General features: G+C 36.9%; 1 protein-coding gene across 2 annotated transcripts in view; it reads right to left on the bottom strand.

Annotated features, from left to right (window-relative positions):
- Positions 1-12,695, bottom strand: part of ZNHIT6 (zinc finger, HIT-type containing 6) — a 53,596-nt gene extending 40,901 nt beyond the window's left edge. The window contains exons 1-6 of one of the 2 annotated variants that reach the window (XM_011982107.1): positions 12,292-12,674; positions 11,867-12,174; positions 10,681-10,746; positions 10,488-10,594; positions 10,317-10,402; positions 6,401-6,504 (exon numbers count right to left, since the gene is read on the bottom strand). In XM_011982107.1, coding sequence (XP_011837497.1) covers positions 6,401-6,504; positions 10,317-10,402; positions 10,488-10,594; positions 10,681-10,746; positions 11,867-12,174; positions 12,292-12,522 — 902 coding nt within the window. In that variant the 5' untranslated portion in view covers positions 12,523-12,674. Of the gene's footprint in view, positions 1-6,400; positions 6,505-10,316; positions 10,403-10,487; positions 10,595-10,680; positions 10,747-11,866 lie in introns of both variants that reach the window. The other variant, XM_011982104.1, reaches the window with a different exon arrangement.
- Between the last annotated feature and the right edge of the window lie 4,210 nt (positions 12,696-16,905).

Raw genomic sequence — 16,905 nt, 5'->3', positions numbered from 1 at the left:
TTGTCCATTTTACTGATGAGGAAAATGAGATATAGAGTTAAAGCCACAAAACCAGTAAATATCAGAGCTGGCATTTGAAGCCACTATATATTGTTCAGCTTCAGAAAAAAACAAATAGTTGATTAAAAGAAACAGAGATCAAAGAGACATTTCTCCCATGGTTATATACATGGAGACCACTTGGTAGTCTTGGTAGGGCATGTAATGCGCTTAAAGAAAGTTCAGCAAGATTCTAAGAGCTATTTTAATCAACGTTACCAGCTTCAGTCCAAACTCTATCAGAGGGGACAAAACAACATGGTTCAGGCCAGGCGCAGTGGCTCACGCCTTTAATCCCAGCACTTTGGGAGGCCAAGGCAGGCGGATCACAAGGTCAGGAGATCGAGACCATCCTGAACACGGTGGAACTCCGTCTCTACCAAAAATACAAAAAATTAGCCGGGTGTGGTGGTGTGTGCCTGTAGTACCAGCTACTTGGGAGGCTGAGGCAGGAGAATGGTATGAACCCGGGAGGCAGAGATTGCAGTGAGCCGAGATCGTGCCACTGCACTCCAGCCTGGGCGACAGAGCGAGACTCCATCTCAAAACAAACAAAAAACAACATGGTTCATCTATGAAGTTTTTCTTATCTAACAGACATACAGTATATACCAAACAGAACTCATATATTTAAGCTGATTCCCAAAGGGTTTCAGATCCAAAGAATCGCTAACTTATTACCGTGTTTTTCTTGTTTTTTTTTTTAAGACACAGGGCCTCACTCTGTCGCCCAGGCTGGAGTGTAGCGGTGCAATCATGGCATTCACTATCACACCAAGCTAATTTTTAAATTTTTTTGTGCAGATGACGTATTGCTTTACAACCACCAATTTAAAGTGAGCTTCCTAATCTTTCAGACAATTGTTTTAAACTCCAATTCTTTTTTTTCACTGAACATGTCATGGATAGTATTCCATGGCAATACTTCTACGTCTAATTGTTTTTGCTTAATAGCTGCATGGAATTCCATGGTATGAAGGTGCCATCATTTATTTAACTCAGTCCATACTGAAGGATACTTTAGGTTGGTGCCAGTTTTTGCACTACTAAAAACAATATTGCAATAGATATATGTGTACATATATCTCGTTTGCAGATCATCTACAAATATGTCTGTAGGCTAAATTCCTTGAGTACTTATTTATAACATTTTAAGATGTAATATACACTTTATACAATAAAATATATAACATTCTGAGAAACATTACCAAATTGCCTTCTAAAAGGACCATACCAATTTAACTCTCAAGAACAATGGAAGAGAAAAATGGCCTGGTTAACCCATATCTTCATTATACTAGATATTATTAATGTTTATCAGTCAAATACTATGTATGTAGACATATCTTTCTATGACTATCTATTCTTATCCTCTGCCCCTTTCCTAATTAGTTGCTAGTCTTTTTTTCTTAATAATGCATAAGCACTCTGTGTCATACATGTTAAAGACTTTTTTGATCCAGTCTTTTGACTTTATTATGGTCTTTTTTTGCCATGTAAATTTACTAATTATTTTCCTCTTGGCTTCTGGATGGGATGTTTCTTCTCTTCAAGATTATGAAAATATTCCAGTATTTTTATTTCGTTTTAAGATTTTGATCCACCTGGATGTTATTTAGTAAAAGATTCAGCATTTCCTCTCAAATGGCAAGCTGTTTCAACTCCATTTATTAAGTAATTATTTGTATTACTTTGAAATGTTACTTTGATCATATACTAGCAAACCAAATATACTATTTATTTTCTGTGATCTAGTTACAGATTTCTAGGCCAACAACACAAAACTAGTATAATTTCATAAATTTTAATGAGTCCAGCCTCATCATTCTTCTTTTTTCAGATTTTTCCAAGCACTTCTGCCATGTTATTCTTCAAAATAAACTTCAGTTATTTATGAATTGTCTTCTCAATAAATAAATAACAACAAACAAAATCCCACTGATATTCTGATTAGGATTGCATCAGACTTAAAAGATCACTTAAGAAACAATATTGAGCTTTTTAAGAATATGGCACTTTTTTTCTAAACTAAAAAAATATAACTAAAATAGGCACTCATACTTTCTTGATGAAAGTACAAAGTGGTAATGTTTTATGGAGACAATGCAGAGTTTTTCTCAAAAGTTTAAATACATCTTTTAAGTCATTCAGGAGAAATTACATTTTCTTCATATAGGTCTTTCATATTTTTTTCAACAAATTTGATTAGCACTGGGTGGAAGTGAACGTCTATAGACCCTACAAAGAGATGAATGAGGTAAAGGAATTACCTCTGAAAAAGCCACTATTTTAAAGTAGCTTGGGATCTGCTCCAAAATAAGCAGGACAGCCAACATTTCCTTATCAAGCTTCTCTATTTTTAACAGCGAATGTCAACCTTGCTTTGGCTCAACTTATATAAGCCTCCCTGAACTTAACTTTATTGATTACAGCCATCCACTATGACACTCCTGCAAATTCCTCTAAAATAGTCCTCTAAAATTCATCCCCATTGCATACATTTTTGACTTCACAGACTTCACCTCACTTTGACTATTCAGTGAAAACTGCAGTACTTATTCTTAGAAAAATTCACACATCACATAATTTCACATATAATTTTAGGAGAGTCAGTGAAAATGCCTGCTATAAAGGGTGTCTGGATTAGAATGAACCTATTCCAGTCAGCTGCTACAATCACCTGCAGATAGGTCTACAGAGTAATTCAGGTACAATGGCACATTCATCACACTTCATATGGGGGCTTTTAAATTTAAAACTTAAAAAAAAAAATGTAGACTTTATAGAAAAGTTACAAAAACAGTACAAAAGATTTTTCATTCAGATTCCTCAAAAGTTAAAACATTTAAATTTTAAGCAACATTAACTTGAGATTTTGACTATACTGCAGTTCAAGTTGCTTAAACAAGCAATCAATTTAATACCTAGGGCGTATTAATAATAATCTTAGAACAAGACCAACTTCTCATATCAACAATTCCCAAATCTCCAAAACTGAGAGATTTTTAACTCCTTCAGCAGCAAAACCTGAGTCAGTCTACAATCATTATTTAACCATTATAAGGTAAACATTTATAGGTTTCACTGCACAAATAGTACTGTTTGATTACACAGTGCTGTCCCAGACCTATGAGGGGTGAATGGAATATATAGTAAATGTGGCATATTCCTAAGAATTTCAGTGAAGGGAATGTAAACCTTCAATGTCACTGTATATTATTTACTATGTGCCAGGTACTACTTTAGTTATTATTAATAATTCATTTAATCCTCTCAATAACCTGGTAAGTCAGATTTTGCCCAAGGTCACCTAATGTATAATCAAACAGTAGAGGCAACATGCAAATTTACATTGATCAGAGACAAAGTTATAACCAACTTTTGAAAGTTATTAGAAAAAAGTATTGAAAACTAGTCTCTCAGAATACTGGGGGCATGGGAGCTGAACAGAATTCTTTGAAAAAATTTCATTTCCCCTTCTTCTCTCTTTCCAGCAAATACCACTGCAATCATCTAAAACCTTGCTCATTTTCATGTGTTCATTGTATCTTATTGCTCAGCTGATAAGATACAAATATCTCAAAGTAATTCTAAATGTCTTTATTTTTTTCTCTTAAAGGTGAAGTATAAGACACCAGAATCCTGATTCTGTCTACATTATATTAATTATATAGACCAAGAAAAGATTAGAACTATACATTCAATAAGTACATCTTCTGTATTTATCTAAATCAGTGGTTCTCAAATGGGGGTGATTCTGCCTCCTGCAGTGGACATCTGGCAATGTCTTAACAAGAAATAAAAAATCCAAGAGCTCAACCTCTCTAATAAAGCTGCCCACAAAAAAGTTTGGTAATATTCAACAAAAGTTAAGGTATAACTAAAATAGGCACTCATACTTTCTTGATGAAAGTACAAAGTGGTAATGTTTTACAGAGACAATGCAGAGCTTTTCTCAAAAGTTTAAATACATTGTACTCTCTAATCCAGTAATTCTGCTTTCTAGGAATTGATCCTACAAAGAAAAGTCATGTAAGCACACAAAACAATTTGTTCAAGGCTCTTTAATACTGTGTTATTTACAATAATTAAAAACAAGACATAAAATAAGTGTTCATGAATATGAGAATAATTAAATGAAACAGGATATAGTCAAAGGTGGAATATCCTACTTAAAAATAATGAGGCAGATTTGCATTAACAAGAAAAGAGGTTCACAATATATTGCTAAATGGAAAATCTAGCTGCAGGAAAAAAGGATGTGCATTTATTCATAAAAAAATTAATGTTTAACTTGAGCAGAGTCATGGTCACTTTATATAGTTTTAAGTATTTTATATTATGTCTTACTTTATTACATGAAAAAAAGAGAAAACATGATTAGAAGGAAATGTTACGAAATTTTATTAGTGGCCAACTCTAGATAGTGGAATTACAGGTAATATTTTTCCTTTAAATTTTTAATGATACAGATGTATTATTTTTACAATAGCTACTATAAACTGATTCCTTCCCACATGCCACTTACTGCCTATGTGAATGAATACACTAAAAGGCCACAACTCTATACGGCAGCTATCATGAGCTCCATTTTGCAGATGGCAAAAGACTAAGAAAACAATTCTAAAGCCTATTATTACATACTATGTTGCTAATCTCCTCCTAGGAAACACTAAAAATTTAAGAAAACCAATCTCAAATCTCTATAAATTTATGAACAAAAGACTAACACAAGAAGAATCTGATTTGCCATTTGCAGAGACCCGGGGAGTTTCAAAACAACCACAAATATACTAAACCTGGAAAATATACTGAGTGTAATATTCTTGGTAAAAACTTTCCGCATACATTCATGTATCTAGAGACACAAAAATGTTATACTTGAGGCCATCTGCTTTTCATTACTGAGAACTAATCTCTGATTACAATCATTCTGAATGGTTTCTTTCATAAAACAGGAACACATTTTGTATTTCAGAAGGCACTAATCAGTTACCATAAACTTCTAACCAGTTACCATAAACTTCAAATTATGTCAATTTCTAAATATGTCAGTTTCAAAACACACAAAAGAATCACCTCACATTTGATAAACGCAAGACATTACTTCACTTTTTTTTTTTTCGAGACAGGGTCTCATTCTGTTGCCCAGACTGGAGTGCAGTGGTGCAGTCTTGGCTCACTGCAACCTCTGCCTCCTGTGCTCAAGGGATGCTCCTACTTCAGCCTCCTGAATAGCTGGGACCACAGCTGGGTGCCACCACACCTGGCTAATTTTTGTATTTTTAGTAGAGATGAGGTTTCACCATGTTGCCTAGGCTGGTCTCAAACTCCTGGACTCAAGGGATCCACCTGCTTCAGCATTACTTTTGGAAGGTAACCAGGAAAAACGAAAAACCATTTTTACAAATATTTACGTCTTATATAAAATAAATGGATAACGCCATCTTCTAATTATGTTAACAGCTTTGAAAAGGTAGAAGTTTTACTAGAATAATGATAATTCTGATGGCTTTGTCTTTTCAATTTTTGGAAGAGTACAACTGGAAAGGCACCGTACAGCTGACCTGGGTCAACTCCCCATATCATACAACTGAGGCCCAGAGAAAGGAAGGTGATTTGTTCAAGGCCTCACAGTTACTAAGAGGCTGGAAAGGGAGGGACTCCCTCAAGTTTTTAAAAATTCTAAATGCAAAATCTTGACTTCTGAAAGGTATTATCTGATAATTTAGTTGGCTTAAAGTACTTTGGGATCCTGTTCTCCTTTGTACTCTTGGGGCCTTTTCAACCAACATTTTCAGACAGCAGCAAACTAATCTCTGTTATATTATCTGTACTCAAGAGTTCAAAGGCCCCTTCTTCATTGACAGCTTTTAAATGAAATCTTATTTGGAAACCCAGTGGAGAAAGAAAAAAGCAGAGTTGCCTTTAAACAGTACAGAAGTCCTGCTTTTACTTGCTTTGTCCTGGAAGTCCCTGAAATACTTTCTTAGTATCTTAGGTCTCAAAGAAACAGTTTATTTCTATTGTATGAGAGTGTTCTAGGGCACTGCTACTCAAAATGTTTCTCAAACAATCAGCATCACTGAGGAGCTTGTTAGAAATGCACAATATCAAACTCCAACCTAGGCCTACTAAAAAATCACAAGCATACTTAACAAGACGCCTAGGTGACTGGTATGCACCCAGATATTTATTAGAGTTACATGACATACAATTGCTACAATTATCTTGTCATGGACCAATAACAAACAGTTTAGAGAATCACATTTGGGGTAGCAATGCTCTATAGCAACCAAACCTTAAAGAATGATCCTGATCAAATCAGAACACCTGATATACTAAAAAGTTAGAAACTTACTTCTTATCAAAAAAGGTTGAATTCTCCTTCCTCTTGGTGAATCCATTGGGTAGAAGTTTTAAGTTAATACCTTGCCTTCGGGCACGATTTTTCATAAAGTACATCTAACAACCAAAACCAAACAGACAAATTAATTTTTAAATTCCTTAAATTTAAAGAGTGAGTAAAACAATGTTCAATAATAGTTAAGATTTACTGAGAACCTAAGTGTTATAACAGCTCTAAGCAGTAACCTCATGTAATCTTCACAATGACACTATGAGAATAGGTATTATCATCTCCATTTCAGCAATAAGAATTAGTGAAACCCCAAAATCATACAGCTATCCCAGAAAGACAGAACCTGTACTCAAACCCAGGTCTGTCTAATTCCAGAGCTTGTGCTTTTAACCCATATGTTCTATGAGCCAAAGAAGAATTTAATGGAGATTAAAACAAACAAAAACACAGGTCATTTGGCAATCACAGGGGCTACCTACACAATTCTTGATTTCTTTTACTGATGGTTTTACCAGTTAGCTGTATATATATCTCTCTGATTTTATTACTAGACAGCTCACTAAAGGGAAGAGCCATGGCATTGCCTAGTACAAGGCCTAGCTTAAAGTAACCACTGTTGTGAGAAGCACAAAATGGGATATGAGAACATTCTGGCTCTGACATGTGTTACTACACTGACCACTTGGGTTGATTAAGCTAAACTGGGCAATTCCAGAATTATGAAGGAAGTAATACCAGATTTTTATTAAGTCAAGGAAGAAGAAAGATCACTCAAAGAAAAGGCAAAATATAAATGCAAGTTTTTTGTTAAGTGAATAGGGATCTAGAATTTGCAATGTAAAGTCAGAATCAAGTCATAAGCCAAGGGAAAGGATGGGTCAGCTATCACCGGCTAAGTAAGAAAATGTTTTAATAAATTACATGTAATTTTATAATTTAGAGACTTTGGTTTCAGTGATGGTAGTGATTATTATAAATAATTATAACAGCAGTGACCAACCCTCCTAATACACCTTCAGGGTAAGGGTGAACCAGAAACAATCTCTACTTTTAGAGCAAGCTAGGAAACTTGTATGGTTACACTGAAACAGAGGAAAAAAGAAAAAAAAATCATTAGCATTTAGGGCTATGGGCCATCCCTTGCTTAGATTCGCAATTATTTTGCCTTGAAAACAGCACTGAATAGCCATACTTTAGAAAAAAGGGAGTGGGAGGACTTAATCAGATAACAAGTTTCAGTAAAAAACCACAGTAATTGACAGAGCATAGTATTGGTGCAGGATATACCAGTAGGCCAACAGAATGGAAAAGACAAGGCCACAAAATGACCCAAGCACATAGGGATGCTGATATATGACAAAGGTGGTCCTACAGAGCAGTAGGGAAAGGATGAACTTTCCAATAAATGGTGCTGGGAAAAGTGGATTATCCATATGAAAAATTAAATGGGAACTCCTCTGTACATGATACCAAAAATCAATTCCAGTTAAAGACATAAGTGTAAAATACAACAGTATGAAGCTTTTAGGCAATAATTATGAGAGAATAACTTCCTAACTTCATGGTAGGGATGGAATTTCTTTATAAACATATAAACCTACTAACTATAAAGGAAACAAATGATAAATCTGACTACATTAAAACTAAGAACATCCATTCACCACAAGACACTATAGAATGAAAAGACAAGACAGAGACTAGAAGAAGATATTTACAACATAAAACCAACTTGCACTAGCATCCAAGAAATACCAAGAATTCTCACAAACCAGTAAGAAAAATAAAGCTGACCAATGAAAAGATGAGCAAAAGACTTTAACAGGCACTGCATAAAAGAGGAAATACAAATGGCCAATAAAGTATTTGAAACGTGGTTCAATCTCATCAGGAATTAGAGAACTGCACATTTAAAACCACAATAAAATTACACAGCTAACAGATTGACAAAAATTTTTAAAGTCTTACCAAACTAAGGACTGGTGAGAATATGACAACAGGTACATTCATACACTATTGGTGAGAGTGTAAACTAGTATAATCACTTTGGAAAATGTTTTGGTAACATTTAGGCAAATTGAAGATATGTATACCACACAACAAAGCAATTCTATTCCCAGGTATAAACCCTACGAAAACATGTTCACATGCATACTATAATTCATAGACAAAAGTAGTGGCATTTTTTCTAAACTGTTTTTTATTCTTACAGAAAATCCAAAATCCATAAAAAAAAAATGCATACACATACTGTGGTACAGTCCTAAGATAGAAAAAAATATTAAGAAATGAGAAAAGATCAGGGAAGGGCATAAGAGGGTGGCATGGAACTTCTGGGAAGCCAGTAATGTTCTAATTCTAGACTGGGGTGGTAGTTACATGAATATTCATTTTATACATTTTATAACTATTCATTAAACTGTGTATTTCCATTTTGTGATTTTTAGAAAATATACATGCTATACTTCACAATTAAAAAAATTGTAAAGTAATTTATCTTTAGGTAGAATTTTAATTACGCCTAATTAAGTTTGAGGAAAAATAAGAGTTGCTATATGAATAATTTTCTTTCAGATATGTGTGATGTAATTATGTCTGTACCAATAATACCAATAAAACAAGGTGTTTAAAAGGTATTAAAATTCTGCAACTCCAATACTAAAATCAACACAATTCCAGGATACGATTTAATCACACCATACACGAATTTCTACAACACCAGTTGCCAAAAAATTCCAAATATGTAAACTTTAATTTTGCATAGTATTTAAGGAATTAAAAAAGGAATATAAGAGTATGAAAACTGAGTATATTAGAAGAGCAAGTCTTGTTAGCTCTTCCTTCAAAATCAGAATCTAATCCCTTCGCAATAATTCAAACAGTATAACCAAGCCACTATTATCTCACAAGGACCGTGGGAAGAGCTGCAGAATTTGTCTCCCTACTTCTAGTCTTCCACTCTTGCCCCCCTAAAGTTCACGCAGCAGCAAGAGCGGTTTTTCAAAAGGCAAATTTAAGTTCAAAACCCTGCCATGGTTTCCATTTGCACTTAGAATTAGAAACCCTCACCAGTTTTCTTTTTTCTTTTGAGACAGAGTCTCACTCTGTTGCCCAGGCTGGAGTGCGGGGCGCAATCACGGCTCACTGCAGCCTTGACCTTCCTGGGCTCAGGTGATCCTCCCTCCTCAGCTTTCCAAGTTGATGGGACTACAAGGGCACACCACCACATCTGGCTACTTTTTGTATTTTTTCATGGAGACAGGTTTTCATCATGTTGCCCAGGCTGGTCTTGAACTCCTGAGCTTAAGCAATGCTCCGGCCTCAGCCTCCCAAAGTGTTTGGATTACAGGAATGAGCCAGTTACTCTAACTTGATTTTCAATACTCTCTTCCTCACTCACTATGCTTCAGTTACCTTGCCAATCTTTTAATTCCTCAAACCAGACATCCTTGTTTCTGACTCAGGTCTTTCCTTTTACTTTTGTCCCTACTTGGAATAATCTTCCTCCAAATGTTTACATGACAGCTTCTTTCTCAGCATTCAGATCACTGCTTACATATCATCTCTTAGAGAAGCTTCTCCTGACCACTGTATCAAAAATAGTACCCTGACAATCTCTCCCCAACAAAGACCATTTTCATTCTCTCTTTAATCTCTTGAGCCTTCTTTATCTTCTATATGAACTTAACTCTATCTGAAACTACATTTGTTCCTCCACTCATCTCCTCTATCTCCCACTAAATACAACTCCACGAGGGGACAGACTTTGTTTGGGTCACAGCCATATCCTTAAGTAATCAGAACAGCTCTACATCATGGTAGCCACTTAATATATATTATTTGGTAAGTTAAAAAAAAAAAAAAGAATCTAATTGATTTGAAGGACTTCTAACTGGAAGAAATTAGGAAAAAATCTTACATGTTTATTGCTTATTGGTCTTTTCAAGAAAGCATCTCTAGAAATATGGTCCGCTGTTCTTGCCACATCTTCCAAAAATCGATAATCTAAAAATTTCAAAACAGAAGAATAAACAAATGACATACACCAATGGCCAGAAAGCCTCAATTTGCTATGCATAAAGTGGCTTACCACTTAGGAGATTCATTTCAGTAAACTGTTGTATTGAAACGTATGCAGTTTTATCTCGAACTCCATTACATGTCAGTTCTGCTTTGTGTTTCTTTACACAGGGCAAACTGAAAAGACAAAGGGGAAGTACTTTTATACTTTAGGGTAAGAATGGTACAGATACAGGTTAAAAGGTAGGAAATTACGTGTATACCTGCAGGAATATCGCATACAACGTGGACATCTGTACTTTGCTTCTTCTGTACCACAAGTTTCACACCTGCAAAAGCCCACATGTAACATTAAATTATCAAATATTAACTCTATTTATTTATAAACTTAGAATGTCCCAACTTATAAACTCAGTGACAAGTAACTCTGAAAAAATATTTGATAGCTGTTGAACATCATTTGAAAATTCTTCTCTATGAAACCTTCCCAAAACAACTACATTTCCAATGTTGTTAGTGACATGTAACTCAGGAAAACGTATTAAAATTTTTAAAACCCATCTCACTTTTGACTTCTTTTTTTACTCTAATCAGGGAATGAGACTATTCACTGATATTTTAACTTGTGATTCCTGGAAATGCGGTAATGATTGTATGTGTGTGTATCCAGGAGTCCAATCCATGAGCTATGTTTAGATATTTTTAAAGCACACACTAGAAAAAGAATATAAGGCCAAGTGAAATTTAGAGAGTAGTAGTAGCATCTTTTTTCCTGAACTCCACACCTAATCTAGAATGAGCATCGAAATAATCTATAAATGCCATGTAACCCATCATCTGTCCTAAACTGCTCTTCTATGCTCTTGGGATACTGACAACCAAACTACAGTTACTTATATTTAGCCCACTGTGTTCTAGACGGTAATATTCCCAAGAATCTGACTACTCTTATTTCCTTTGTCACATGATCCACACACTAAGGAAATTAAATCAAAAGCAATAAATATTCACAGCACCCATGCAGAAGCTTGATAATTGAGGTCAAGTGTAATTTTGCCTAATTTTAACTTACTCTACGTTGTCATTGTTGGTTTTATTAGACTTTCTCATCTCTATTCTCTCTCAAAGGAATACCGGGTAAAGAGCATATTAAGTCAAGCCAGATCCAGTTCCAAATGATCTTTTGGTCCCCAGAATTTTCACTTTCCTAACTTGCCCATTACCCAATGGACACTATCAACTTCATATATTTTCACTGAATTTGTTGTGTTGTCATCCACAACACCCTCCACTTCCCAACCCACCCCTACGAACGCCGTCTGACTCCAGAAACCCAAACTTGTGCTTATTTTTCATTATTCCACCTTCTCCTGATAGTGTGGTTTCCTTCACTCTAGACATGAGGATTCCACAGCTTTATTCCCCTAAATGGAATTCCCCATGCCCTACCTTGACATGGCCAGTTTCCGCTTGCAACCCACCGGGTGATTTATCGGAGGCTCTTCTTTCACCTTTGTATCATCCACGGTTTCTTTCTTCAGGAAATCCTTCTCTTCTTTTACACACTCTCCATGCATCACTTCCTCTTTTATGTATTGACCAACAAACTTCTCCTCCTGTTTTATCTCCGAGTTATCCTTCTCTTCCTTCACTTCTGACCAGTCCATTACCTCTTCCTTTACTTTCTCTTCCTTTACCTCTGGGTCACCCACCTTCGCCTCTTTTACCACTAAACTACTATCCGTCTCCTGCTTCACCTCCAATGCGCCTGCGTTCTCATCCTTCACCTCAGGCCTATCCTCCACCTCCTGTTTTACCCATTGGCCAGCCAATCTGCCTTCTGTATCTGGCCAGTCCATAATTTCTTGCTTCACTACCGTTAGGTCCATCGGTATTTCCTCTGGCCTTTGTCCACTTCCTTTCTCTCCATCCCCTATCTCCTTCATTCCTGTCAGCCCTTTCCCCTCCTCTCCGCCGCCGACCTCCTCCGCCCGTGCTAAGTCCCTGACTCCCTCCCTGCCAGGCTCTGGACTTAGCCGCACCCCCTCAGCTACGCTGTGGAGACCTCCTCCAGACTTCCCTTCATTTTCAGCAGCAAACTCCATCAACTCACAATACTTGGCCTCTGTTGCCACTCTATCCTTCAATGTGGCTGCTGCACACCAATAGGAGGAATTAGCGATCGGAATACCTACGGCGGCCCACGTGCGGAGCCAAGTAGCCAAAAGCCCGGAATAGTCAGCTTGACGCGACTGCTCGAATCGCCGTAAAGCAACGCTTTTGCGCCTCGACACTTCACGACTTGTAGAACTCTTTACGGCTCTGCGGAGGCCCTGCGGGATGCTCTGGGCCAACGAGCGTAACTGCGTGTCTTGACCAGCGGTATTCTCGTCTCCCGCCTGGTTTCCACTACACCCTTGCCCTAGGGAAGCCTCCTGGGCCACACCCTGGCCACACCCTAGGCCACCCTGCACGCCCTACTCGGTGTAAAGAGTGGAGGAGACCGGCAGAGGGAGAGAAGCGAAACCCTTACACTCTGGAAATGGGAAAACCCACCTTCATCAGTGTTAACCATTAAATCCAATCTTGTATGAAAATAGACACACCTGATGTTACGCCTTTCCAAGCTTTAGTTTCTTAAAGCTATAAACTAGGGACCATGGTATTATTAATACAAATCTCAGTGTCATTGCGAAGATTATGAGATCATGCATGGGAATTAACTAGCAGTGACGGACACAAACTCAATAGATAACTGGGAATCCTGATGGGTTTCAAGTAGGAAAGAGGGCATTAATTTTTGTTTCCATTCTTTCTAAGTAACAGCCTGACGCAGGCATTCTGCAGGATTCTGCAGCATTTTGCAGGATTCTCTCAGAGAACATCATAAATATATTAGGTGAAAGTGCCTAATGCCCGATATTGCTGAGTTGCATTGTATGAATTGCATTGTATGAATGTGGCACGTTTTTTCATGCATGTACCAGTTGGTGGGCATTTGCCTTGTTTCCAGTTTAGGCTATTACGAATAATTCTGCTTCCACATTCATATACAAGTATTTGTGTGGACGTGTTTACATTTCCCGTAAGTAAATAACTAGAAGTGGAATCGCTGGGCCATATAAATTTATGTTAATTTTTAAAGAAATGCCCAAACTGTTTTCCAAAGTAGCTATACCATTTTACATTCCCACTGGCTGAGGATTCCTGTTTCTCTACATCCCTGCCAGTTCTTAGTAATCAGTTATTTGATCATAGATGTGTAGTGATATGTCGTTGTGAATTTAATTTACATTTCGTTAATGTTATTAAATTACACTTCTTTAATGACTAATGATGTTGAACATCTTTTCATGCTCAACTGGCCACTTATTTTCTTTAATGAAATGTTTATTCAAATCTTTTGCTCCTTTTTAATTGACGTCTTTTATTATCAAATTATAGTAGTTATTCATATATTATGCATATAGGTTTATGGTAGACAGGCACCAGTATGTTCCCCAGTGATCCCCCCACCCCCACAGTGTTCAGACCAATGTGTAGACTGCTCCTGCATCATCCCAGGATTGGTCTGTGTTACTGATAGCATACAGCAGAAGTAATACGTTACCTCTAAGATTAGGTTTGGAAAAAGGCTGTGGTTTCTGCCTTAGGCTCTTGCTCTTTTGTTCTCCTTCCTAGATCATTCACTCTGGGGGAAGCAAGCTGCCAGGTTGTGAGTACCAAGAGGCCCATGTGGCAGTGGGCCGAAGTTACTGGCTCTTACAGGCTGAATTGTGTCCCCTCAAATTTCTGTGTTAAATCCGTAACAGCCAGTACCTCAGACTGTGAGTGTATTTGGAGATAGAACCTTTAAAGGTGATTTCATTAAAATGAGACCATTAGGGTGGGCCCTAATCCAATCTGACTGATATCTTTATAAGAGGAGGAAATTTGGACACAAAAAGAGACATGAGAGATGCCTGCAAAGAGAAAAGACTATACAGTGGTACAGTGAGGTGGCCACTTGCATGCCAGCGAGACAGGCCTCAGAAACAAGACTGGTGGTGACAACTTATTTTGGAGTTCTAGCGTCTAGAACTGTGAGAAAATAAATTTAAGTTACTCAGTCTGTGCTAGTTCATTATAGTGGCCTTGGTAAACTAATGCCCTGGTCAACGATCAGCAAGGAATTTCAGCCTGTCAGCAGCATGTGAGTGAATTTGGAGGAAGATTCTGTAGTCCTAGTCCAGTTTTACATGACTGTGGCTCTGGCCAACAGCTGCACCCAGATTCCGAACACTCAGAAATTGTGGGAAGGGATAAATGTTTCTTGTTTTAAACTGCCAAATTTCTGGATAGTTGATACAAAGCAATGCATAATTAATACCAATTCCTTGTATGGTTTGCAAATACTTTTTCCCAGTTTTTGGCTTTTCCTTTTCTTAGTTGTGTCTTTAAAAGAGCAAAAAATTTGCACTTCAATTAAATCCAGTTTATCAAGTTTTATTTTTATATTTTGTGACGGAGTCTCACTCTTGTCACGCAGGCTGGAGTGCAATGGCGTGATCTCTGCTCACTGCAACCTCCACCTCCTGGGTTCAAGTGATTCTCCTGCCTCAGCCTCTCGAGTAGCTGGGACTACAGGCAGGTGCCACCACACCTGACTAATTATTTTTGTATTTTTATTAAAGATGGAGTTTCACCATGTTGGCCAGGCTGGTCGCAAACTCCTGACCTCAGGTGATTCACCCGCCCCCAAAGTGCTGGGATTACAGGTGTGAGCCACTGCACCCGGCCTCTCAATTTTTAAATGAATTTTTTTTGTGTGTCACACTAATAACTTTTTGCCTAGCTCAAAGTTGCAAAGAGATATTTCTCCTATATTTTCTAGAAGTTTTATAGTTTTAGCTTTTATATTTAGGTCTGTGATCCATTTTGAGTTGGCTTTTGTATCTAGAGTCATCCCTCTGTTTCTGTGGGGGACTGGTTCCAGGACCACCACAGATCTGAGAATGCTCAAGTTCTACAATCTGCCATCTGCATCCATTGTTTCACATCTGTGGGTTCCACCAACTGTGGATCAAATGTCTACATGTGGTAGAACTAAGGATATCATCCATAAGGTGGACAAGGTAATGGTTTAAGTTTCTTTTTTTTACATATGGATATCTTATTGTCCAAGCACCGTTTGTTGAAGCCTATTCTTTATCCTTGAATTGCCTTGATATTTTAAAAAATCAATTGACCACAAAGATAAAGATTTATATCTGGACCTTATATTCTGTTTCATTGATCTATATGTCTATCCTTACACAAATACCACACTTTATTATGACTTTATAGTAGTCCAACTTTCTTTTCTTTTGAAAATTGTGTTGGCTATTCTTGGTTGTTTGCATCTCTGTATATTTAGTGCCAGCTTGTCAATTTCTACAAAAGAACTTGGGATTTTCATCGGGATTCTGTGGAATATATAGATAAGTGAGGGGAGGATTGTCATCTTAACAACATTGTGTCTTATCCATGAAAACGGAATGCCATTCATTTATTTAGATTGTCTTTTATTTAGATTGTCTTTAACTTGATTTACCAATGCTTTGTAGTTTTCAGTGTACAAGTTTTTACATATCTTTTGCTAAATTTATTCCTAAGCATTTTATTCTTGATGTGATTTTTTCTTTTTCTTTAAATTGAGACAGGGTCTCCCTCTGTCACCCAGGCTGGAGTGCAGTGGCACAATCATGGCTCACTGCAGCCTTGACCTGGTTTCAAGCTATTCTCCCATGTCAGTCTCCCACGTAGCTGGGACCACGGGCGCATGCCACCATGCCCAGCTAAATTTATTTTTGGTATTTTTTTTTGTAGAGATGGGGTTTTGCCATGTTGCCCAGGGTGGTCTCAAACTCTTGGGCTCAAGGGATCCGCCCACCTCAGCTTTTCAGAGTGCTGGGATTACAGGCATGAGCCACCGCACCTGGCCTTGATATGATTTTAAATGAGGATTACTCATTTAATTTCATTTTGGATTTTTCATTGCTAGGTTGCAGAAATAAAATTGAGTTTTGTATTTTGATTTCATATCCTGCAACTTTAATAAACTCAAATGTTTTATAATATCTCAACATAATTGGATTCAATTAACTTATATTTTGCTTAGGAGTTTTCATCTATGTCTATGAAGGATATTTATTTATCTGTAGTTCTTTCTTCTTGTAATGTTGTTAGGTTTTGTTATCAGAGTTTTCTGCATACCTTTTAACTTCTATGTTTCCCATCTCTTTATTGCTTCCAGATACTTTCTGGGAGAGTTCCCCAAGCAATTTCTACCTTACTATTTTGGTATTTGATGGTATGCAATCTGTTAGTCAACCTATCCACTAAGTTCACTTCAATCACTATGTTTTTCATAACCATTGTCTCTAGCTTATTATTGCTTCATATTTCTAATATCCCTCTTTATCTCTCTGAAGGTATTCCTTTAACTCATTTTATTTATTTATTTATTT

Source organism: Mandrillus leucophaeus, unplaced genomic scaffold, assembly GCF_000951045.1.
Source record: "Mandrillus leucophaeus isolate KB7577 unplaced genomic scaffold, Mleu.le_1.0 Scaffold235, whole genome shotgun sequence".
NCBI lineage: Eukaryota > Metazoa > Chordata > Mammalia > Primates > Cercopithecidae > Mandrillus > Mandrillus leucophaeus.
Note: the sequence above shows the minus strand (reverse complement) of the source record. Positions and strands in the feature narration are given on the sequence as shown.